Below are 26,799 nucleotides of genomic sequence, written 5' to 3'. Positions count from 1 at the left end.
TCTCAGCAATTGTATATGTTGTTTTCAGTGCTGAATTCGAATATCAAGTTTGCTGTTTTGTAGGAGGTCGGTTTCACAACGGAAAAGACAAAAGCCTCAAAATTTTCTTAGGTACTTTCTTCAGATTTTCACTTGTATCTCGAAAACTACACGTTTTTCGAAAATGATCACTGTGTACAAAATTTCGTACAAAATGCTATAGTCAGGTTCGATTTTCTGACGAGCGCTATCGGCGTTACAGCTCATTGAACACCAGCGATTTTTTGGTCCTCCTGCGAAAAGTCAAAAATGCAGGGTGCTGAATGGACGTTTCGACAATTTTCGCATTGTTCCCGCTCCCATTTTGACAAAATTGACCAAGTGCCTGCGTCCGTAGCGTGGTGCATGTTTCGAGTGGCCGTTTACCCTGATGACGCCGTATCAGGACACGGCCATAGACCTGGTGAAAAACCTTTTCAAGATTCAAACGACCAGGTGACACGTTTTCATTGGTCTACGGTTCAATCTAGATGGTACCATGGTCCGTTCAATCGTAACTGACGATGTCGTTGGATCAAGTTCAGAACAGGAGTCGTCTACTCCGAGCACCTCGTTCAACAATGTGACTGAAAAATGTGCTTAGAACACTCGTGTCTGCCCCAGCGTTGCACACTGTCGTCAGACCTGCCACACATGGCGGACTGTCACTCTTTACGGCGCAGGCTAGCTTCCGCCATCAACGTTCTGTGATGAGGCGTGGACGTGCAACACCTTGTCGCCTCCTCATGGTTGCACCTTCTTTCAACCACTTTCCTTACGTGCTCACGACAGCAGCACGTGAACAAGAGATCGTGTTCGCCACCTAAGCGATGCTCGTTCCCAGTTCTAGGGTCATCATAATCGGTCCATCGTTAAAGAGGCGTACGCCACTAGTCTTCCACATCTGCGACCCGTATTGTCGATAGAATCATTCCCCGTTCGTCTCTGCTCTTCCTGGATACTTTTATTACGGCAGTACGGCCCGCAACCTCACCAAGCGACGTCCAGTCTCGCGGTGGGAAAGTGCTCATAATGTTTTGGTCCTTCAGCATAGCTCGATGATGCGATCGAAACGAGTGCATTAACTGTTAGACAGACGCTGGCAGAAATTACTTATTACGTTATCAATGGGGAAATGTTTTGTTCACTTTTCAATTGAACAAAATATCTGAAGACACGCCATCGTGCAAACTATACTGAGGCGCCAAGGAAACTGGTATAGGAATAGGTATTCAGATACCGAGATATGTAAACAGGCAGAATACGGAGCTGCGGTCGGCAACGCCTGTATAAGACAAGTGTCTGCCGCAGTTGTCAGATCAATTACTGCTGTTACAATCGCAGGTTATCAAGATTTAAGTGAGTTTGAACGTGGTGTTATAGTTGGCGCACGAGCGATGGGACACAGCATCTCCGAGGTAGCGATGAAGTGCGGATTTTCCCGCACGACCATTTCACTAGCGTACCGTGAATCAAGAATCCGGTAAAACATCAAATCGCTGCAGCCGGAAAAAGATCCTGCAAGAACGGGACCAACGACGACTGAAGAGAATCGTTCAACGTGACAGAAGAGCAAACCCTTCCGCAAATTGCTGCAAATTTCAATGCTGGGCCATCAAAATGTGTCATTGTGTGAACCATTCAACGAAACATCATCGATATGGACCTTCGGAGCCGAAGGTCCACTCGTGTACTCTTGATGACTACACGACAAAAAATGGCTCTGAGCACTACGGGACTTAACTTCTGAGGTCATCAGTCCCCTAGAACTTAGAACTAATTAAACATAACTAACCTAAGGACATCACACACATACATGCCCGACGAAGGATTCGAACTTGCGACCGTAGCGGTCGTCCAGACTGTAGCGCCTAGAACCGCTCGGCCACTCTGGTCGGCGATGACTACACGACAAAAAAGCTTCACGTCTCGCTTGGGGCCGTAATCACCAACATTGGCCTGTTGATGACTGGAAACATGTTTCCTGGTCCGACGAGTCTCGTTTCAAATTGTATCGAGCGAATGGACGTGTACGGGTATGGAGACAACCTCATGAATCCATGGGCCCTGCATGTCAGCAGAGAACTGTTCAAGCTGTAGGAGGCTCTGTAAAGCATTAGGGCGTACGCAGTTGAAGTGATATGGGACCTGTGATACGCCTAGATACAACTCTGACAGGTGAAACGTACATAAGCAACGTGTCCAATCACCTGCATCTATTGATGTCAGCTGTGCATTCCGGCGGACTTGGGAAATTCCAGCAGGACAATGCGGCACCCCACACGTCCATAATTGCTACAGAGTGGCTCCAGGAACAGTCTTCTGAGTTTAAACACTTCCGCTGCCCACCAAACCCCCCAGACATAACATTACTGAGCATATCTGGGATGCCTTACAACGTAGTGTTTAGAAGAGATCTTCACCCCTGCCTTACTCCTACGGATTTGTGGACACCTCTGAAGAATTCATGGTGTCAGTTCCCTCTGGCACTACTTCAGACATTAGTCGAGTCCATGCCACGTCGACCCAACATGACATTGGACAGGTGTTCCAGTTTCTTTGGCTACACGCACACAAGCTGACTGAAGTGTCACTGCCTCGATGACAAATAAATATCAGTAGCGCCAGCAGCGACAAGGAAATGGAAATTCCAGATGCTCGAGGCTCTAGTGTTAAAGAGTCTGTAGACAGCCGAGAGAACCGGAGGTCGGCTTCTAAGAAAATTGCAAGGCTACTGCTTGAGGGAGATTTGCTGTTCTCTGTTGCAGCTTACACAAGCTTCTTCCTTTCACAGGTGGGTTACCTCTATTCGACTTGCATAAGGCAAACTGATGTTACTTATGTCCTCTTACGTGCTGAAGGACGGATCCTTCCTAAAGCATCCGGAAATTTGTACTATTAATTAGTGGTACAGTCCCTTGTTTTGCTGAGCAGTGTTTGATGTTGTAAGCTTGCGCTTAATAGATCCCCGCACTTTCACTAGCGAGTGCGAATACGTGTGACCCCAGTCGAAGGCCCTACAAGAAATTTCGCAAGTGCACCGGAGCCTTGTTAAAATGCTATATGAGTGAGAGGCGTACGCACACCACGAATTACGACAATTATTGGGACGTGTAAAGACGTGTGCTGAACACTCCAAAATGTGACTCACCAGTAAAAAGCTAACTTTCGATCTTCTCTTTTTTTACGAAAGGAAGTGACCAGCTGCTTTGGCACTGACGAGTAGAATTTGATAATACGGAAGCAACTGGTTGTGACTATCATGAAGGAATTCTGCTTATTGCATCACTAACCGGAAGCAACTTACGAAAAAAAAGCACGAAAACTTGTATATCGGTATTCGAAAAATAACACTCTTGATACTTCTAATCGATGTGTTTAGTGAAGAATCTTCTCACTCTATCAAAATTCTTCGCTCCCCTACAACGTTTCTTTTCACATTATTCTTTCCCGAGAGGACGAGAAAAGAGAAAGTTGTCAGTTTCATAAAGGCAACACGATCGCCGCATATGATTTACACTGACACCATGGAGTGATTTACTGTTTCCCTTTTTAAGCAGTTTTTAGTCTACAGAAATTACTCGCTATTAATCGGTGTTACCATTCAAATGAAAAAGAAAAGGAGGAAACAGATATGCTTTCTAACGTGGGCTAGTGCTCACATGCATTGCAAGCACATGGATGTGTTACGCTGTTTAAAGACGCGCCTTCCTGAGAAGACAAGTGGAACAATATGAGTAAAAGACACAATGTGTAAACATTAACGTCAAGAAAAACAGTTCCCCCTTCCGTAAAGACACGGAAATGACCGCTTAGCATTAATCAGTTTCGATGGAAAACTGTAAGCGACTAAGATTGCAAAAGTACAGCTGTATGCATACTCTCCTATATAAAAAAAGTCAGATATGATTTATCTCTGCACCTTCTAAGAAGTATAGAAAAGGAGAGTAATTTCCTTATTCGCAATTACCGAGTGAGGTGGCGCAATGGTTAGCACTCTGAACTCGCATTCGGAAAGACGACGATCCGAATCCGTGTCCGGACATCCAGATTTATATTTTCCGAAATTTCCCGAAATCGCTCCTGACCATTTCCAGGATGGTTCCTTTGAGAGGCCACGGCCAATTTCCTTCCAATTGCTTGAGACATTCCGAGCTAGTGCTCCGTCTCCAGTGATTCCGATATCGACGGGAGAGAGTTGGCGTAGGCACAAGTGTTTTGGAGCACATCATTTAGCTCACAGTGTTGAAAATAGTATTCCGTATCAGAGGAGGCCTACATGTTCCCATGTTGATCCAATAACATCGTCAATTACGATTACAGCGGGCACGAGATCATTGAGACCGACCTGCGAATAAATGTGATTGTGGTCGGATAACTGCCGATCCATTGTTAAACTAGGTCGAAGGTCGTGTCCCGAACCAGGCGAACGGATGCTCGAAACGCGCAGCTCGCCACGGACGAATGTCGTTGGGAGGAGTACTGTGTTATTGGGGACATTCGCCTGGGATTCCATGGGATCTGCGGTAGTACGCAAAGGCTTAAGTGAACATTATCAGGGACCGCATGTGATCCCTTACGCTTGTTGTCTTCCCCAGAAGCGGTGGCATCTTCCAACAGGGTAACTGTCCCTGTCACAACGCCAGGATCGTGCTGCAATGGTTTGAGGAGCATGAAAGCGAACTCACGTTGACATCTTGGCCAACAAATTCGACTGATCTGAAGCCGATGAAACCCACTGGGACGCTATACGGAGTCGGTTCTGCGCCCACAAACCAATCGCCCGTAAATTACGGGAAATGTGTGACCTGTGCATAGGCATCTGGTGCCACTAACTAGAGATGCGTCGTTCACGACCTAACAGGTCCGAAGGAACGGTTCACCATAATGAACAGAACAGGCAAGGAACGAATGCTAGGGAACGGTCTTTCATACTTCACTTCGGTCGCGGCTTCCTACTTATAGTTCCCGGGAAAGGGATACGTTCGGTCTCGTTCCCGAACGGCACGTCGGCCGGTCTCATTCCAGCCTCGGTACCGGTCTCTGTCTCGTTCGGCCGGACTCGTTCTTCTTCGGGTGGCCACTCGTCGCAGTTCCACTGCCAACTGGTCATAGTTCAGTAGCGAGTTGTTGTTCGTTTCCTTGCTTCGTACGCCCATTCTAGATCTGTTTTAAACATTTTTTGAACTCTGAACTTCTGATTCTTTTCGTATTCTATTCAGCGTCCACGAACGGTAATTAAAATATATTTTATAATTACGTGGTATGTAATAACACATCTTTTCAGGGAACAAAACGGCATATCAGGTTACTTCACTAATACGATAAACAGCAGAAGAAATATTTGTAAAAAGGCAAGATTCTTTGTTATTAGACATGCAAAGGACGTCGGCACGGCATACGCGAGTGGCCATTTTCCGTCTTTTTCTGATCCAAGGTAAAAAGAGCATGTTCATTGTTATGGAAGGCAGACCGAATTACAACCGAATGAAGCCCGCGCTTCGTAATGGAATGTATGGTGTCACATTTTGTAAAGAGAATATGATAACTCCTACAATATTATTTCAGTGTTACAGGAGAGCGCACGAAAAATCGGCCCGAGTACTAGACAGCTCATTGTCGCTTACCAATCGTCATCTATTGTTTCGAAGTTCTTCGTATTAGCTTATCTGTTATTTCTTCAATGCCTAATTGTCACATGTTTATCTATTCTTCTCGTAGCGGTCAACAAATCGTGCGTAATTGGCGAGCAGTCTGTACTCGGGGCCGGTTTTTCGCACACCACCTTATATTATTTCGCTGCGATCATCCACATAACTCTACAGTTGGCTAAACGAGATGTTTTGAAGAATCACGAAAATTACAAGTGTGTGAGAATTCTGTTATGAATAAAAACTCTGTACTCCAGGGGGCAGGCAAGTGCCCCCCTCTTGGCGCCTTCCACCTTCAGTCACCTATGGTACTAATTTTCAGTTTTTCATAAGAATCATATACCAAGCACAATGAACGATGAACGAGCAAAAATGAACGGTTCCCAAAAAAGAGCGACCACCAGTTAACTAGTTCCCAAGAATGAACGACTTTGCCCATCTCTACGACAAACCTCTGGAAACCTATCAAGTACTTGTCGAATCCATGGCTCGCAGAATCACTACTGAAATGCGTTCCAGAGATGGACTAACATTCTTTTAAGTAGGTGGTCATATTGTAACTCTTCAGGCTTTCCCGGCGAGATTGACATGTGGAATAATTGGGTCTACTACCGGATGTTTGTGTCGCTCTGGCACAATATTTCGGCCACGTAACTCGTTGCCTTCTTCAGGTGCTACCTGAGACTGCCGTGTTAGAGGATCTTGTCCAATATTTATGCCCAGAGGGCGCTGGGTGCTCTCTTTGCCGTCCGCGCCCGCCTGGAGCACCCAGCGCCCTCTGGGCATAAATATTGGACAAGATCCTCTAACACGGCAGTCTCAGGTAGCACCTGAAGAAGGTAACGAGTTGCATGGCCGAAATATTGTGCCAGAGCGACACAAACATCCGGTAGTAGACCCGATTATTCCACAGGTGGTCATATTATTTTGGCTCTTTAGTGTATACGCTAAAGCCATGGGAATCTGAGGAGAAAACTAAATACGAGGGGTCCCAGAAAGTAAGCTCCACCGTCCGCGGAATGGAAGTCACATTGAAAATGCAATGAAGCTTTGCAAAGATGTCTTAGGCAGTGTTCCTGGTACACCCATCTAACGTGTCACATCGCTCTTTGCGGTTCTGAGCGCACAGTGAGAACGTAAAGAACCCCGATAAATAGCGTTTCCGCCAAGTATGGGCGCCTGCCAAAAGATATCGTTTGATTTCATGCAACACCACGAAACGTGACTGTCGCTCAATTCCTTTTTCATGACAAATCTCGACCGCACACTGCAGGAGCAATTAAGATGCTCCTGCAGCATTTTTATTGGAAGTGTTCGACCACCCACCGTACAGTCCGGACTTGCCTCCCCCCCGATTCTCATCTCTGGTCACATGAACTGCTGGCTATTACGACAACATTTCGGAACAGACAACAAGTTGCAGTCCAGCGTAGAGAATTGGCGTAAAGCACAGGCAGCTGCCTTATATGACGAGGATACTGGAATGTTGCTACGGGCAAATAAAACATTTCTGATTTTCACTGCGGTTTCATTTTGGCCACCGATCGGGACTCACTTTCTGGACAACCCCCGTAAGTCTTACTCTGCGCGGGTATCACATAACAGTGCGAGCACTGTGGGTAGCAGACAAGGGGCATATGGAGGCTTGGGTCGGGAGGGAAGCGTGCTTGGATAGTCAAAGCATTTAAGACGATCGCTCGCATAGCGCAGAAAATTCGGGTTCGAGTCCCGTCCGGCACAAATTTTCATTAGTTTCTTGTAAACTCCACAGCTTTGATGGTACCGTAGTCGCAACTTACGAATACATTTCATGAGTGCTGGTAAAGCCTCTGTGTGACCTGTAATCGATCTAGTTTTAACCTTCGTGGTCTTTTCACGAGATACATAGGAAGAATGAATATACTTCGTTGGCTCTATAGGAACGAGCGCATTCGGCCTCTATCCTTACTAAATGGGTAAAACTGTCAAACGTCACCTCTAGGAGCAACAAAAATTGGACTGTTAGTATTTCACATAACTACTGACAGCATTTAAAAATTTAAAATGCTGTCATAATCTAATCGCAAAGAGGTATAAATCCTACGTTAAAAGTTTAACACAATAAGTCAAGCACTAAACATTAGAAACAGCGTATATGTATTGAGGCACACTAATTGACAGTGCACAACTTATCCAGGTTATTCGCTCAGTTACTTGAGAATGAGAGCACTTAGGGACTTATCGCTATTGTCATTATCTCCAGACGCACTAACGGCGATAATTTCGTCATCACGGCACAGCCAACGATGCCGTCATTTAGCAGCCAGTCGTTTACGTAATTAACACCTAAGTCTAACGATCACCAAATATTTGCGAATGTTTCATGGAACTCCGAAGGGTCGGCATTGTCCCAGTTTCTTCATTCAGTGTCCTAACTGCGTCAGTGGTTTCACAAATGGGTGCCCACTAATTTTCTTCGAATCTTAGACTGCTGAACGTCCACCAAGAAATTCTGCGCCAGTGTTTTTCGACAATTATTCTTTATCTCTCCTGACCTTTCTCTTTTATGTAATTTTTCACTCACAACAAATGGGGGCAATAAAGTGCTGTACAACAAAATGTTCACTTGTCCACACGTTGAGTACGCACCCGATTTCACTGGGCTTTCCGCTGAGGCGGCAGTCCCTCGTGCTGGCCAGCTGACGTACATCGAATACAAACGGGTGCGTACTGTTGCGCCTGCCGAGCAGCAACCCATCCTACAGCTGTGCAGTAGTAGCCACCTGCCACACAGGCGTAGTCGCGGAAAAGAAATGATCCCTCGGCAACTGGCGCCGTGTTAGCATATAAAGCGGAAGTACACCCTTTGACGGCTATTGAGTTGCAGTGTAAACGGGCATGGTATGGTAAGAAGGCAACTTCGAGAACAAGAGTTCATCGAAAACAGAAAATCGTTACTGAGTTTAACAATGGAACACCTTCTATCGTTCATGATTGCTTGTAGCAGCCCATTGAGACAGACAGTAAAATGGTATGGAAACTTAGCATTCGATCTTTTTTTCAACACCTACTGTGAATGCGTTATATGTATTACACGATGTGACGGGATGGAAACTGCCAATCACAGTATTTCGGAAAATGCTGGCAGACGGGCTCACATGGAATAGACATGAAGGAACTCCAGTGAAAGTCGGTACAAGAAGAAGCAAACACCATCTGGAAACAAAGGAACGAAAGGCGCATAAAGTGCATAGATACTCTTCTGACTGCTACGAGACAAACACAAAAACAATCAGGAGCGATGCAACGCGAAAGTTAGGTAAACGGGTACCTTTTGTAATACGTGCAAATATACACCCCATATTTGCATTGAACGTTTTAATAAACTTCGCTAAAATAACAAATTTTTTTGGCCTTGATATTATCGTTCGAATGCGGTGATGTCGTTCAAACGAAAAGCGCACTCTCAGTCCCCAGAGACTCATTTCATGGACGGAAGAGTCCCACACGATTGAACGCGTGCTTGACGTCTTAACTGGCGCTGTGCGAGGATCCACATATGGCTGTCGCCTAAATTTAAATGCAATGACTGGCGACGACGATTGCTGCCCTTATTAGCTGCGGGTTATCGAAAACGATACAGTTACTCTACTTGACAAGAGAATGATTCGCCGTATAATTGAGGTAGCACTGTGTTTAACATGGAAATCTGCATCTGTAGTCGGCATACCAGTTTACGGTATGTGGCGGAGGATACTGTATGTACTAGCGTAACTTTTCTATTGCAGTCACGCATGGGTCGCAGAAGAACAATTGCTGGTATGCCTCTGGGTGCGCGCGAATCTCTCTTATTTCATCTTCGTGGGCTTTTCGCAATATATATATATGGCCGACCATCTCCTTGACTTCTTTACACTTATTACATGAACCTGTAAAGAAATGTGCTGCTCTTCTTTGAATCTTCTCTATTTCCTCAATCAGTTTTACCTGGCAAGAACACCATATTCACGAGCAATAGTCAAACAATGGTCGAACGAGTCTTTTGTAAGCTACTTCCATAGATGAAACTGCTTGGCAGATCAAAACTGTGTACTAGAGCAAAACTCGAACTCGGGACCTTTGGCTTTCGCGGGCAAGTGCTCTACCGACTGAGTTACCCAAGCATGGCTCACGACCCGACCTCACTGCCTTATTTCGGCCAGTATCTTATATCGTACCTTCCAAACTTCACAGGAAGTTTCATGCGAAACTTGTAAGACTACCTCTGCTGGAAGAATGGATACTGCCGAGAGATGGTTTAGCCTGCGGAAAGTTTCCAGAACGAAATGTTCACTCTGTAGCTGAGTGTGGGCTGATATGAAACTTCGTCGTAGGAGTTTGGACGGCAGGAAACGAGGTACTGGTGGAAGTAGAGCCATCAGGAAGGATCGCGAAATTTTGTTCGTTAGCTCGGTCGGTAGAGAACTTACCCGTCAAAGGGTTACGTTCCCGAGTTGGAGTCTCGGTCCGGCACACAGTTTTAATCGTCCAGAAAGTTTCATATCGCTGCTCAATCCAATCCAGAGTGAATATCTCATACTGGATACTTCCAGTGTTGATGGACTACATTTCCTGAGGATTCTTGCAATGAGTCTCAGCCTCGCATTTTACGTCGTCTTTTCACTTCAAATGTCTACGTACGCATACTTTTTTTTGTGGTAAATTCCTGTGGGGCCAAACTGGTGAGGTCATCGGTGCCTAGGCTTACACATTATTTAATCTAAATTAAACTAACTTATAGAACCTTCGATAGGGGGGGGGGGGGCGCAAACAGTGGCAAGGTGCCTCAGAACGCGCGGTTACCCCTCGCGGCGTACGCGTACTCTTAGATATTTTATAGAGGTTACTGCTTCCGGTGATTGTTCTGCAATCATAAAGGGTCTTTGTTTCTACGTATCCGCAATAAGTTTCATCAGCCACTGTGACACTCTATAAAAAAAAATAAAAAAAATAAAAATAAAAAATAAAAATAAAAAATAAAATAAAAATAAAAAAGTTGATCCTCTGCAAATCTTCCAGAATTTTGTTTCAATTTTCAAGGCGTCGCGATTTCTTTGTGTACGACAGCATAATCGGCTAAAAGTCCCATGTAACTTCCAAGGTTAGCTGCTACGTCATTTGCATATACTGTGAAAAGTAACGGCGCTATAAAAATCACCTGAGACGTGCCCAAAGTTATTTTTACGCCTGAAGAGCCCTCTCCTTTCAAAATGACAGGCTTATATTGTGTTTGCTAGAAACCCTTGTATAGAGTCACATAGTTGGTCTGATATTCCATGCTCTCGTATTTTGTTCATTGGGCAGCGGTGTGCAGTAATCCAATAAATTATGCTCCATATCATTAACGACGATATGCAGCAGGATTTTGGAACATATACTGTGTCGGAACATTATGAATTAACCAGAATAGAACGGACACTCACACACAGTCAACAGGGATTTAAAAAATACCGTTGTTGTCAAACACGAGTAGTTCCTTACTCATTCGAAGTTTTGAGTGCTACTGACAAGGGATTTAAAAACTGATTCTGTATTTTCTAGATTTCCACAAGGGTTTCGACACCGTACCTCACAAACGGCTTGTGATCATACGGCGTTTGTCATGGATCATCGTCTGACTTATGCAACTGGATTCGTGATTTCCTGTCAGAAAGATTACAGTTCGTCGTAATTGACGGAAACTGATGGAGTTCAACAGGAGTGTTTCCGCGTTCCCAAAGGTAGAGTTGTAGGCCCTTTGCTGTTCCTTAACGATTTGGGAGACAATCTGAGAAGCCGTCTTAGGTTGTTTGTAGATGACGCTGCCGTTTATCGACTAGTAAAGACATCAAAGATAGAAACAAGTTGCAAAACGATTTAGGAAAGATATATGCGTGGTGGGAAAATTGGCAATTGAACCTAAACAACGAAAAGTGTGAGGTCATCCACACGAGCTCCAAAAGGAATCCATTAAACTTCCGTTACACGATAAATCAGTCAAATCTAAAGGTCGTAAATTCAACGAAATACCTAGGAATCACAATTACGAAGAGCTTAAATTGGAACATATAGAAAATGTTGTGGGGAAGGCTAACAAAAGACTGCGTTTTATTGGAAGAAGTCTCCGAAGATGGAAGAGATCTAGTAAAGAGGCTGCCTACACTGCCCTTGTCCGTCCTCTATTCGAGTACTGCTAGGCGGTCTGGGATCCTTATTAGATGTGATTAACAGAATACACAGTGAAAGTTCAAAGAAGGGGAGAGAGTGTCACTGGCATGATACAGGGCTTGGGGTTGACATCATTAAAACAAAGACTTTTTCGCTGAGGCGGAATCTCCTCACGAAATTTCGATCACCAGCTTTCGCTTCTGAGTGCGCGAAAACATTTGGTTGACGCCGAGCTGCATCGGGAGAAACCCTAATCATGCCCGACCGGTTGGCTGTGCGGTCTAAAGCACGGCTTTCCGGGCGGGAAGGAGCGACGGTCCCCCGCACGAATCCGCACCAGTCTGTGGACGGTTTTCAGGCGGTTTTCCATCTGCCTCTTATTCCGCCTCAGTTAGACTGTATCGGCGATTGCTGCGCAAACAAGTTCTGCACGTACGCGTAAACCACCATTACTCTACCACGCAAACATAGGGGTTACACTCGTCTGATGTGAGACGTTCGCTGGGGGGGTCCACCGGGCACCGAACTGCACAATAACACTGGGTTCGGTGTGGGGCGGCGGAGGGGTGGAGTGGACTGCGGTCGTCGTCGTGGGGTTGTGGACCACTGCGGCTGCGGCTGGGACGGAGCCTCTCCGTCGGTTCTAGGTTCCCGGTGCACATACAATGCAATGCAATGCAATACAATACAATACAATAGAACCATAATCATAATAAAATAAGGGAAATGAGAGATCGCACGGAGAGATAGAGGTTTTCGTCTTTTGCGAGTGCTTTTGAGGGTGGAATAATACAGGATTATTGTGAAGCTCATCGTCTTGCGGTAGCGTTCTTGCTTCCCCCGCACGGGGTCCCGGGTTCGATTCCCGGCGGGGTCAGGGACTTTCCCTGCATCGAGGTGACTGGGTGTTGTTGTGCCGTCTCCATCATCATCAGTCATTTCCATTACGGTCGGAGGAAGGCAATGGCAAACTACCTGCGCTAGGAGCTTTCCTTGTTGGCGGTGCGGTTCTCCCGCATCGTCCCCTACGCTCCTCGGAATATGGGACCTCATCATCGTTATCATTCTGAAGATGGTTCGATGAACCCTCGGTCAGGCACTTAAATGTGATTTGCAGAGTATCGATGTAGATGTAGATCAGGGCCGGCCAAACGCTGCGCAGTGTGCAGACGTGCTGAAGTGCTGCACATGTGCGTCAGGGAGCGACAGCGACATCTGTTATTAGATATGTGTCCTAAATGAACGGCGGCGGCTCACTTCCCTGTTTACGTGGTACAAGCAAGAGGAAAATTGGTCATTAAACCGATTGTTTGAATGTATACTTACATTTAGGAGTTTTTAATGTGTGAAGGGCTACGCTCAGCTGAAGTCGATAAAACATAACAGTCATCTAACTGTCGGTTATTATGCAGATTTCAGACGGAACTGATGAAAGATATAGCAATAATGGTATTGAAATAACAGGTGATCATCGAGGTGTCTGCGGTTATCATTCTGTTCAGAGGTCAGTGAGACAGAAATTATGTGGGTGTAACTGAGGGCATCGAGAATTAGTTGTAGGAAACCTTGCATTAGTTTAATGTTATTTGAAATCATGAATAAGGTTCGTTGAAAGTCGCTAAGTGCTCTCTTTCTTAGATACTAACTCGAAAACATTACGCGTATTTACGTGCCGTTAGTCAAACTGCCTTAATAAAAACCCACGGTTGCTAACTGTATTACATGTCTTACTGGGTTTAACTGTTAACATAAAAGTAGATGTTTCGATGAGTAGACTGTGACAGTATTTTAAATGTTTAATGCGCGAAATACCTTCCCATGGTTGGCTTGCAAGCTGTGGAAAGAGCACTAGAATGCGCCGGTACAGAGTATCCCAGCAAGTGGATAAAGCGACATCTGTGCGTAGAAACATACACTACATGAACGCTGACGGCTGCGGCGTGCACTATGTCACCCAGAAGTTGCACATGTGCAGGAGCACCTCACGCGTGCAGAATTTCTGGCCGCCCCTGATGTAGATGAACTGATCGAACGCTTTTCGGGAGTCTAGGAACACGGTGTCTACTCGCGTGCCTGTGTGTAGTGCTTTGTTTGTGTGCCGAACTATCGGAGCGAGCTGGGTTTCACGCAGTCGTTTGGAGTCAGCACCACGAGTGTGTCAACGTACTGTGCACTACACTGCACTACAGTACGTGTGTTCGGCAGGACAACGAGCTGGGCGCGGTGCCGTCGGCGGCGCTGTCGCGGCTGTCCGCGCTGACGCACCTGGACCTGTCGCGCAACCGCCTGGCGCACGTGCCGGCGGGCGCGCTGGAGCCGCTGTCGTCCCTGGCGACGCTGCGGCTCGCCGACAACGCCAACGTGACGCTGGCGGCCGGCGCGCTGCGCGGGCTCGGCGCGTCGCTGCGCAACCTCAACCTGCGCGGCGCGCGCCTGCGCCACCTGCCGGCCGACGCGCTCGCGCCGCTGCGCAGCCTCGCCTTCCTCGACCTCTCGCACAACGCCATCCGCGAGCTGCCGCCAGGTCAGTGCCGGCGCGATATCTATGCTGCAGGCTAGCCGCCCACAACAAATCGAGTGTCCCTCCTCTGAGTCCCAAGCGCATTTTCTCTAATACTTCGGCAGACATATGTAATATACGCTTCTGGCCATTAAAATTGCTACACCACGAAGATGACGTGCTACGGACGAGAAATTTAATCGACTGGAAGAAGATGCTGCGATATGCAAATGATCAGCTTTTCAGGGCATTCTCACAACGTTGGCGCTGGTACATACTAAAGGGCCAACGGCCTTTCCGCAGTGGGACCATCAGTTCCCGTCAGATCATCCAAATTAGGTTCTGCCGGCTTGGCTAGCATGTACATGGGTGACAGTTCGGTCTGCCGAGCGCTGCTGGCACGCTCAATGCAGTCAGCCCTTGTGACGCAAATTAAGGAGCTACTTGACTGAGAAGTAGCGGCCCCTGTCACGAACACTGACAATGGCCGGAAGAGTGGTGTACTAACCTCACGCCCCTCTGTATCCACATCCAGTGACGCCCATAGGCTGAGGATGATACGACAGGCGGTCAGTGCCGTTAGGGTCTTCAGAGACCTGTTCGGACGGAGTTAAGCTTGGTTTAGTTGATACATTCTTAGACACAGTTGAATGGCAGGACTTTGAAACAAAGTACATGGCACCAACTGGTTACTGAATATCAGTTATGCAGCCCAACGTCCGCCTGCTTAGCTAAGTGGTAACCTGTTTGCCTACCGTGCAGTGGGCCCACGTTCGATTCCCGACCGGGTTCGAGATTTTCTCGGCGTGTGGACGGTTTGCTGGGTTGTCATCATCATCTCATTATCACCAGCACGTAAGTCACCTCAAATAAGACTTGCAACCTGACAGCCTAACTTCCCCGAAAGGGGCCGCCCGGCCGACAATTCCCATGATCATTTCATTTCATGTAACCTAACAATTACAAGTTGGGTTGTCACCCGTTGTAAATGGTTGTGAGAGTGGCGTGTTTGCCACAGGTGAGACTAGAGCGGTAAGTGACCAGTCCACCCGGCGGGAACATACACTACTGCCCATTAAAATTGCTACACCATGAAGATGACGTGGTACAGAGGCGAATGTAACCGACACAAAGAAGATGCTGTGATATGAAAATGATTAGCTTTTCAGAGCATTCACACAAGGTTGGCGTCGGTGGCGACACCTATAACGTACTCACATGAGGAAAGTTTCCATCCGATTTCTCATACACAAACAGAGGTTAACCCGAGTTGCCTGGTGAAACGTTGTTGTGCTGCCTCGCGTAAGGAGGAGATATGCGTACCATCACGTTTCCCATTTTGATAAAGGTCGGATTGTAGCCTGTCGCGATTGCGGTTTATCGTATCGCGACACTATTGCTCGCGTTGGTCGAGATCCAATGACTGTTAGCAGAATATGGAATCGGTGGGTTCAGGAGGGTAATACGGAACGCCGTGCTGGATCCCAACGGCCTCGCATCACTAGCAGACGAGATGACAGGCATCTTATCCGAGTGCCTGTAACGGATCGTGCAGCCACGTCTCGATCCCTGAGTCAACAGATGGAGACGTTGGCAAGACAACAACCATCTGCACGAACAGTTCCACGACGTTTGCAGCAGCATGGACTATCAGCTCGGACACCATGGCTGCTGTTACCTTTGATGCTGCTTCACAGACAGGAGCGCCTGCGATGGCGCACTCAACGACGAACCTGGGTGCACGAATGACAAAACGTCATTTTTTCGGATGAATCCAGGTTCTGTTTACAGCATCACGATGGCTGTATTCCTGTTTGGCGACATCGCGGTGAACGCACGTTGGAAGCGTGTATTCGTCCTCGCCACACTGGCGTATCAGCCGGCGTGATGGTATGGGGTGCCATTGGTTACACATGTCGGTCACCTCTTGTTCGCACCGACGGCACTTTGAATAGTGGATGTTACATTTCACATATGTTACGACCCATGGCTCTACCCTTCATTCGATCCCTGTGAAACCCTACATTTCAGCAGGATAATACACGACCGCATGTTGCAGGTCCTGTATGGGCATTTCTGGATACAGGAAATGTTCGACTGCTGCTGTGGCCAGCACTTTCTCCAGATCTCTCACCAATTGAAAACGTCTGGTCAATGGTGGCCGAGTAACTGGCTCGTCACAATACCCCAGTCACTACTCTTGATGCACTGTGGTATCGTGTGGAGGCTGCATGGGCAGCTCTACCTGTACACGTCATCCAAGCTCTGTTTGACTCAATGCCCAGGCGTATCAAGACCGTTATTATGGCCAGAGGACGTCGTTATGGGTAGTGATTTCTCAGGATCTATGCACCCAAATTTCGTTAAAATATAATTACATGTCAGTTCTAGTATATTTGTCCAATGAATGCCCGTTTATCATCTGCATTTCTTCTTGGTGTAGCAATTTTAATGGCCAGTAGTGTAGATTTTGCGCTGTGTAGCTGGAGTCAGCCCAGCACAGCAAGCACAGAAATATTCGTTTTGTAAATAGAAACCAGCTTTTCTTGCTGCAATGTATTTTATTTGTCCCAGACGCGTTTAGCCTTTTACTTTAACGGGTCTTCAGTGGGGTCTAGTATGACAGACTTTCGTTCTGATATGTGACATGTAGAGAATAAAACAGTTCGCGTCTCATTTGTTACGTAAATTACTAATCACTTACATATCTTCTCGTTTTTAGCTAGCATCTGCGTTTCCTCTCATCTGGTCACATGCTAGAGGTCGCACTGTAACTTCACTTGTGAAACATAACCACGTTTTCATGTTCCCCTTACGTTTCGTAAGTCAAATTAGCACACAAGAGGAAACACAGATGCCACCCAAAAACGCGAATATCTGTAAAAAACGAGATGTAAACTGTTTTGTAATCCACACATGACACATATCAAAAACAAAACTGTATCATTCTAGGTCGCAGTTAAGATTTCTTTTTCTCAAAAAATGGATAGATGTATGAATTTAAATTTGTGTCAGGCACAAAGGTCTACGGTCCCTTGGTGGTGTAAAAAATTTGAGTTCCTATGTCAATGCAATCAAGATACAACCATGTATGACACATATTTTCACACTCACAAACTCACCAAAAACCTACAGGTTAACTATCTATATACATGTCGAGCCTGGTGGACTACTGGTAAAGGGTGCGTCTGGAAACAGAGGGGCCGCATGTCGATTCTCGGTGGGAACACGGAATTTTCAGTCGTTTCAACCTAGCCTTCACCTCAACGATATGAAAAGTTCCCAGGAACAACACGTGGTTCAGATTCGACATTAAACTGTAGGTCCCCTTTCTCCAGTTAGGGGCGCACAAGTAGCTGAAACGGCGTCCAGTAGAAAGACTTGTACCAAGTCTCTGAGTCACATGAAATTATTATTATCTGTATTCACAAACTGTACATGGAACGGTAGTAAGGACGGAACCGAGCCACAGGCTATGCGGTCTCCAGCACTATCACCTATGCTAGGAGAGCAAGTGGCACTAGTTATCTGAAATATTTTCCTAGAAGAGCCAGTTGTCTGTCCTCCTGCTCCACTACGCCACACGCCTGTAGGGCATGTTTTCGTTTCGCAGGCGGCGTGCTGTCGACGCTGGACTCGCTGGCGGCGCTCAACCTGGAGCGGAACCTGATCCAGCAGGTGGCGCCAGACGCCTTCGCCGGCGTCAACGACACGCTCACCTCGCTCAGCCTGCTCAACAACCTGCTCACCGACTTCCCCGCAGCCGCCATCAGCACTCTGGGCGAACTCAGGGTAAGCAGACACGGAACTACGATGCGGCTACACTTGTCACCGTGGGAAAACACGTCTGTACCATTAGCAAGTCTGCAAAATCACCAAGTTCTGTTTCTGGTGTCTAGCTTGCTCTTCGACACTGTAGAAATACCACGGCATCTGATTGTGGCCTTACTACAGTTATGTACATCGTGCGGGCAAGTAAACCATGACGCCCTCCCCGGACCCCAGTTCACCACGAAGTCGCTCACAGCTCGTCGTTTATAACTTTGAGCTCTTCACTGGAGATCGAAGATATGAATAAAGGCTGTGTTACTCTGTATGCACCTAGAACTTCCTACATTTCTTGAGAACTCTGTTTTCTCGTGAACAAAGAAAGGTTACTCTACATTTATGCACTATCTCTGTTAGTCTCTAGCCCTCCCAAAGCTCGTAGAAGTGCTTCTTTACTGTTTTCATTTGTTTCTTTATGTAATTTATACTTGACCTGCCATCTTCCACAGCTGTTGAAACATGCCTCAAAGAGACTGTCGAATGATTATCTGATGATAGTTAGTTCAGAAAGTGTAGTTCCTAAGAATCTATATATAGTAACAAAGTCCATACCACGACACCCTTAAACTGCAAGAGCTTAGATACTGAACTGATTTTTTCTGCGACTCTGCATGGAATTATTGAAAGCATAACAAAACTGTACGATCCATATTTTTTTTTCAAGACTCAGTTCTACAGTTCTTTCAGTCCATTTCTTAATCACGAGAATTATGTTAGTCGGAACGTTAAAAACGTCAACAAATCTAACCCTACATTACTACCCTCTCGTAAAACTTACGATTGTGGTAGGGTATAAAACAGGGCATTGATTTGGTATGTAACATAGCAAGGTAATTAATTAATGCATAACCTATAAATTATGACTTCCACTGAATACAACATGGAGTGGTTAACTTTATACGATGGTTTAATAGCAATGTAACATTTCCTCCTTTAGCGTTCTGCAGCAAAAATGCACAGATGGCATCGTATGTATCATCTCAGCACACTATGCTTAGTGGTTTCCTCGTCGCGAAGAGAGTCCACCTATAACTGGTATTTCCACTTCGTGTCTTCAACAATTACCTTTATGTTTCTCGATTCATTCTCCCACTGTTATCTCCGTAGTTTGTACATTTCATTTTTGGATGTGATATACAGCTTAAGAATACTTGCCAACCAATGGAAGAAGCTGAGGTACACTATCTGATCAAACGTATGTAGATACCTCTATGAAATGCGGAAATGACGACTAGACTTTAGGAGAGACGGACCTGTTAGTGTAAAAGGAGGGGAGGAGGAAGTATTGTGTTGAGAGTAAAGGAGCAGAATCAGCAGTATGAGTCAGGCACGAAAGCTGAGTGGCTTCGAACGTGGACTAGTGACTGGATGTCACCTGAGTAACAAATTCAGCATGGTCATTTCAGACCCTCCAAAACTGCCCAAGACAACTGTTGGTGATGTGACTATGAAGTGAAAACACAGCTAAACCAATGGACAGGAACCGGCAAGCATTGCGGAAGGTGGCTGTAACAAATTGCACGAAAGCAGCGGAAGGAATCACTCGTGAGTTGCAAAGTGCTGCCAGCAGTTCAGTTAGCATAATGACTGTACATAAGGCGATAAAAAGAACACGGTACAGACGCAGCTCCTCATAATCTACACATTTCCTTTGTCACTGCTAAGTGTCACTTCAAGTGTTGTATAGGGTGACACCATTGGACAGTGGGTGGCTGGAAGCGAGTGATCTGAAGTGATGAATCACCATATACTGTGTGGCAATTCAGAGGAAGGGCTTGGGTTTGGCGAATGCCAACAGTGAAGTACAGAGGTGGTGATTTACGGTATGCAGTTTTTCGTGGTTACTGTGAGGTACCCTTATTTGCGCATCGGAAAAAGCGAAAGTGGAAGGATGTGAACACGTTTTACAGTAGAAGAACAGTTTGGTGACGATGATTTTCTGTAGTAATATGAAAAATGCCCCCGTCTTAAATCAGCATCTATGACGCAATAGTGTGCGGACAGGAATACGACTATTCCTGAAATTGGCTGGTCTGCCCAGAGTCCTGACCTGAACCAAATGGAACATCTTATGGATCAATTAAAACGTCGACTTCGCTGCAGACCACAGCGTCCAAAATTACCACCTTCTGTGTTTTCCACTCTTGAGGATGAAAGGGCTGACACTCCTTCAAGGCCATTCAGTAACCACACTGAAAGTGTCCTCAACCGAGTTCAAGACATCATGAAGGCAAACAGTGGACACATGCCATATTAATGCCCAGTGATTGGTGTTTAGATACTGGAGTTCTGCTTAGATGTAGTCAGGTGTATGAGGTACTATTTATGCGCCAGGGTGAGCATTTTTCTCAGGGTCCAGTCTGCCCCAGTCTAGTTTCGGCGCTGCATCTAATATGAAGCTATGACTGCGTTTTTTGGTTGTTTGTTTATGAGAGGGTGCCCCGGCAGGTGCTGGACCTGGGCTTCAACCTGGTGGCGGAGCTGCCGGCGGACGCGTTCAGCCGGACGCCGGCGCTGACGCTGCTCGCGCTGGACGGCAACCCGCTGCGGCAGGTGGCGGAGCGCGTGCTGGCGCCGCTGGCGGGCTCGCTGCGTGGGCTGTCGCTCGGCGGGCGCGCGCTGCGCTGTGACTGTCGCCTGCGATGGCTGGCGCGGTGGCTGCGCTCCTCGGCACAGCTGCAGCTCACCTCGCGCGAGCGCGACCCACAGTTCTGCGGCAGCCCGCACCGGCTGCGCAACCGCAGCTTCGTCAACATACGCCCCGAGGGTAGGTCTCCCACACACGATCTGCCAACGTGTGCCCAAACGTGGGGGTGGGGGTGGGGGTGGGGGATGTGGGGGTGGGGGATGTGGGGGCGGGGTGGGGGTGGGGGTGGGGGTGAGGGTGCGGGTGAGGGTGAGGGTGGGTGTGGGGGGATGTGGGGGTGAGGGTGAGACTGTCAATGTGTGCCTTACCATTCTGCAAGTTCTCAACCCACTCCAGCACTGGCAGTGCCTCTCCCATTTTAGGGACATACTGAGCCTACCGCACCTCTCGGCTGCTTTGCTCCATATCTTTATCACTACGGCGCACATAAATTAATCCACGAGATGTGTAGCAGTCAGGCACTGACATCATAACATTCCACATTTAGGTAAACAATGAACCTATCGACACCACTAATCTACTTTGCACTGGGAACTCGCTGAAAGGGCGTGGATCTAAAATATGTAAAATACATCGATAACCAGCTTTCCGGAGGCACCTTTTCCAGTTCTTTGACAATCACGTACTGTCTACATACCACTTCCAGTTTAGGAAAGTAGTGAACCAACCGTTAGCGCTAGTACGCTTTCACCGGCAAAAAAAAAAAAAAAAAAAAAAAAAAAAAAAAAAAAAAAAAAAAAAAAAAAAAAACGCAACCCAATACGTGTCCCATAAGCGCTTCTTGGGTATCCAGATTGTAGTTCTGAGGTAGTAAGTCACTGATAGCATATCACTCCAAATTTTCGAAAACACTGAACTTGCCGATACCACTCGTCTTCATTCAAAGCATGTCTTAAAATGGCACGCACAAACCACTTGCCGAAATCTAATTTGTACAAAATAAGCCCCATAAGACGAATTATAGTTGTATCTGAGCAGATGTCTTTGGCATAAGACAATTGATGCAACGTTTTATTGGGAATGGTACCACATCGTATTGTAGAACTAGCTTTTGGCCCATGGCATCACTCATGTGCATGCATATCACGTATTTCAAACACACAAGGTAGAAAGGGTGTCTCAAGCCTTTTGAGTCAAATTGAAACAGGTGATGGCGATTCAACAACCGTAATACTGACATAGGGAACCAATGATCAGAAATTCAAATATATTGTGTTGTGGATACACATAGTGTACCGGCCGGGATGGCCGAGCGGTTCTAGGCGCTACATTCTGGAACCGCGCGACCGCTACGGTCGGAGGTTCGAATCCTGCCTCGGGCATGAATGTGTGTGATGATCTTAGGTTAGTTAGGTTTAAGTAGTTCTAAGTTCTAGGGGACTGATGACCATATCAGTTAAGTCCCATAGTGCTCAGAGCCATTTGAACTATACACATAGTGTACACCACATAACATCATAGCTCATAGTAATTGTTCAAAACCAACGACTGGCTGTCTCAATGCACGTATTCCAACAGCACCTACGTTCTGCCACATTCTTGCAAAGATCCTGGGTGTCTTTTATACCCTGGAACAGGAAGCAGGTGATAAGCAGAGTACACCCCTAATCACCAAACAGATATAGTGTACACAACTCAGCTCGTCGCACGTGTGTCATGTGACGACCGCATGCACCACACTGGCGCATTAACCTCTGCTGTATACACACCACTATCCCTGGTGTAAGTTGTGATGTGTCCAAGGTGAGGTGAGTTACTGTGTACGTTGCATGATGCGTAATATTCGTGGAACGTTACTCATCACGAGAGTCAGCAAACATCCACTTAATGTATGGCACATCAAGATGCAGTGCCTTTTAAACAGCAGGAATGCACGGAGAACACAATCCCAGCAAGTGTCATCCTAAATGGAAGAAGTTTATCTCCATGGATGCCAACGTACGAGAGACAAGGTTGTTGATGCCCCAGCGAGTTGGCCCAGGTAACTGCAAAGACGTGTCTGAACACCAGACTTTGACGAGATGGTGTTAGAGAGTACTGGTGGAACAGGTATTACACCCCTATCATAAAGAACATCTGTAACCACTGGGACCAACGGATTTTGGGCCACGTTTTCACTTTCGTCAATGGATTATACACTGCAGAGCTGTAGTACCAAACTTTGTACAGTTTGTGTTTTTCAAGGATGAGGCCTCATTCACCTGTGATGATGATCTCAACAGCTGGAATAGCCACATCTGGAGCGAGGACGATCACCAGCCATTGGAGATTGTACCTTGTGTTGACCACAAAAGGATGTAGTTTCAACACACGGTAGTGCACAAGTCCACATCAACGGTTAAGTCTGCACCTGGAAAGAACATTTACCCTCATCGTTGGTTTGGAAAGGGAGGTCCTGTCCAATATCAGTGCAACTGCCAGGTCTCACACCTCTTGGACTTTACTCTCTGGGGTTATGTCAAGACGTTTGTGTACAAAACCCTGTAGAAATGGATGAAGACCTACTTGCTTGGGTCCAAGCTGCCTGCCCCCTGGTACAACAAACACCGGGGATCTTTGAGAGAGTGCAGCACAACGTCATGCGCCATCATCATGAATGCATTGACACTGGTCCGATCACTTTAAACCATTACCACGAGCTATGTTGTTGGAATGTGGAGTACGTCGTGTATGCCCATAACACAATAAATATGCATTTCTGACTATTGATTCCCTGTCTCAACATAATCAGTTGTGAACCCACTATCACCAGTTTAAATTTGATCCCAAAACGATTGAAACACCCTGTACACATTTCACATACATTTAATATATTTCACAAATATTTAATCCGTATGAATAGCAAATTTGGCCCTGTTGTTTCATCTGTATCCAGAGGAAACTTTTAATTCCTCCTGGGTAAAAAGTACACAAAAGGTGTGGACAATGGTTCAACTTTTTAGCTGTAGAAGTGGAACAAACACTTTTTACATTTGCAATATGCTAAGTATTTCATCCCATTTCTTCACATTCATTCACACTCCTTTAAAAAAACTTTTATAACGGTGAACAATACAAATAAGAGACAGATTGCACTATGGTCGCAGGTTCGAATACTGCCTTGGGCATGGATGTGTGTGATGTCCTTAGGTTAATTAGGTTTAAGTAGTTCTAAGTCTAGGGGACTGATGACATGTTGAGTCCCATAGTGCTTAGAGCCATTTGAATTATTTTTTGAACAGATTACACTTGGGTATGTTTAGTGTTCCAAGTGAACTAAAAGCAGCAAAGACATACCAACAGGTCGTTTTCGAACATTTTTACATGTCACACCTTCTCATCTGCACTCTCAACCCCGGGGTAATATAGGTATCTTACTCCCACAGTAGCTTTTATTTCTAATCTTTTTACAAATATTGAGCATGTATACACGAAATTTGCTTGAAATTAAATTATATTTCTATTTTAACCTTTCTCAGCCCCATCCTCAGCCACAAATGTACTAGGGTACCTTAGCCATTGTAAATTTTTCCAGCCTGAAAGTGATGTGTGTGCCAAGTTATGTTATGGGGTCAAACTGAGACCGCAAATCATAATTTTGTCATGGACACGGCACTAGGTAGAGAAACACCCCTTCCCTCTTTTAAACTGAATAACTCTGTCAAACAAAATGCTATGAAATAGTTAAGTACTAATCCAAAGACAAACGTCTGCAATAAACAACAGCCGCAGTTACCAACAGATTACGACGGGTCTGGTTGCGTCATTACTTGCAGAGCTGACCTGCAGCGAAGACAACGAGTTGGAGGCGGAGGCGGTCGGCGAGGGGGAGGGAGAGGGGGAGGCGACACCCGTGAAGTCCGCAGAACTGGACGCCGACGCCGGTGACGTCACTGAGTCGCCCCCGAGACCGCCCGCCCCCACCACGACGACGACGACCACCACCACCACAACCACCATCAAACCGAGCTCGACCACCAAACCCAAGACTGTTGCCTCCACGAAGGCGTCAACCATCGCTGCCACAATTCGGCCCACGAGCACTTCCACAACCACCACAACAACCACCAGCACCACCACCACTACCACCGCACCGCGCCCTACAACTACTACGGTAAGTACCGTAGTACTTCACAAGTAAGTTACACATTTCGTCACACGCTAAGACCACTGGGCAACAAGAGTGGCTCATTGTCAGAGAGGAGTACATGTTCTACGTTTCCTGCAGGCGTATTTCTGATGACAGGTGCATAACACTGTGGAAGTTAAATTGCACACAGGTTCGTGGCGATATCAGACGGCATGAGCACCAAATGCAATATCGCGTCCAGCCGGGGTGGAATGGGGCGACAATTTGACCGAGGCAGCACACACGTGGGCGATGCTGATCGGGAAGGGAGGACGTCGATATCGACCACAGACGACAGATTCCAGGCAACTGACGAAGCGAACCGCAGCACTCGGCGATTTCTGAACACTCAGAAAGTTCATACAGCGCTTCTCGAATGGCTCTGTCGCCAAGGAGTGGATTTCTATAGTCAACTCACTGAACAATTGGTAGAAAGTTCCGACTCTCCATTACAGAGACTTGATGACTACGTGTTCAAAAATAGTGTCATGTATCTGAGTCACGATGATGTGTAGTGCAGTGTTCAATAAAAGTTAATCGGTCTGCCGTATTAAAGTGCAACTTACTTTTTGCGGTACCCCAACTCGGGATGCCTCCTCCTGCACGGCACTTAGATAGGAAGAGATAAAAAACACCAAAAATACGTAATTCATATTACGTCTTGTTTCATAGTTTGCCAGATATGATTTCCTTTTGATACAAATTTTATCTCGTTGCCCGTTACATGTTATATTGTCATGCTGACGCTAATAAGGGAACATTTCGAAGTGTTAAATAAACTACGTTGATGAAACTTGGCGGTTGTGAAAGGGGGGGGGGGGTAAAATAATACTATACGTAGTTCTTTGTTTGTGTCTAAATTCACTTTTAATGGGTAAAACTGAGGCTGTTGCTAAGATATCGATATTTTTTCTAAATTGTATATATATATATATATATATATATATATATATATATATATATATATATATATATATATATATATATATATATATTTATTTCCGACATATCACTCCACACTCCAGTTGCGTTACACAACAATTTTAACGCAACTAGTGTGCTGTTTCTTCACATCGACATTCTTCAAAAACAGCTAAAGAAAATGATGAACAAAAATCTAAATGACAACATTCGTCTTTGCGGTTGGTGGAGACGTGTGAAGGAAGTGCTGACGCAATCGGCGTTCGGTGCTACGAACAGAAACTGCAACGTTTAACTTCACCAAGCAATTTTGACACTACAACTGCTTGGCCGCTGGTGTTTTGGGAAAAAAAAGAAAAGAAAAACTAGGAAGTCGGCATGAAGTGTTCCGGACAAATCCGATATGTGACGAAACCGAACGACGGACCCATCGAACACCTTTTATTGTGCCACTTACCATAATTAGCAAAGTGGTTGACAAGTGGGATAAGCACGCTCCTGGCTTGTTGATGTACAGAATATCTAATAATAAATCATTACTTAAATATACTGCTCTAAAACCAGCAGTATATTTACAATGTGCTGCCGATATTTTTATAGCCCGGTAAGTCGATACGTTTTTCTTCGATATATCAATACTGTCTTCAATGTATCGAATGACGATAGTGATATTCTTTTAAATACTGATATGTCGGATTCCCGATATTTTTAAGAATATCAAAGGTCCTAGGTAAAACACACCCCGAAAGATAATTTGGCATATTAGGTTTGGAGGGAATATCTTCTAAACGATGATATATAAAAAATGTTTATCACAAAAAAGTTGATACGAAACTAGTGGTCTATAAAACTGTATAAACGAATTTTGTAATAATTTTGAAATTTTGCAAAATATCCCACCACAATTAATAAATTTTGAAAATGCAAGCTTTTCTTGCAATTACAGAAGCTTTCAAGCTAC

General features: G+C 45.9%; 2 protein-coding genes across 3 annotated transcripts in view; one reads left to right on the top strand and one right to left on the bottom strand.

The window, feature by feature from the left end:
• Positions 1 to 26,799, bottom strand: part of LOC126335151 (rab3 GTPase-activating protein catalytic subunit) — a 471,879-nt gene that overhangs the window by 326,952 nt on the left and 118,128 nt on the right. The window lies entirely within an intron of this gene.
• LOC126335152 (TLR4 interactor with leucine rich repeats) overlaps positions 1 to 26,799 on the top strand; it is a 300,800-nt gene that overhangs the window by 247,080 nt on the left and 26,921 nt on the right. For both annotated transcript variants that reach the window (XM_049998122.1, XM_049998121.1), the window contains exons 3-6: positions 14,040 to 14,358; positions 17,948 to 18,126; positions 20,611 to 20,929; positions 24,565 to 24,902. In XM_049998122.1, the coding sequence (XP_049854079.1) occupies positions 14,040 to 14,358; positions 17,948 to 18,126; positions 20,611 to 20,929; positions 24,565 to 24,902 (1,155 nt within the window). The remainder of the gene's footprint in view (positions 1 to 14,039; positions 14,359 to 17,947; positions 18,127 to 20,610; positions 20,930 to 24,564; positions 24,903 to 26,799) is intronic.

Source organism: Schistocerca gregaria, chromosome 2, assembly GCF_023897955.1.
Source record: "Schistocerca gregaria isolate iqSchGreg1 chromosome 2, iqSchGreg1.2, whole genome shotgun sequence".
NCBI lineage: Eukaryota > Metazoa > Arthropoda > Insecta > Orthoptera > Acrididae > Schistocerca > Schistocerca gregaria.
This window is presented reverse-complemented; position numbering and strand designations above follow the sequence as displayed.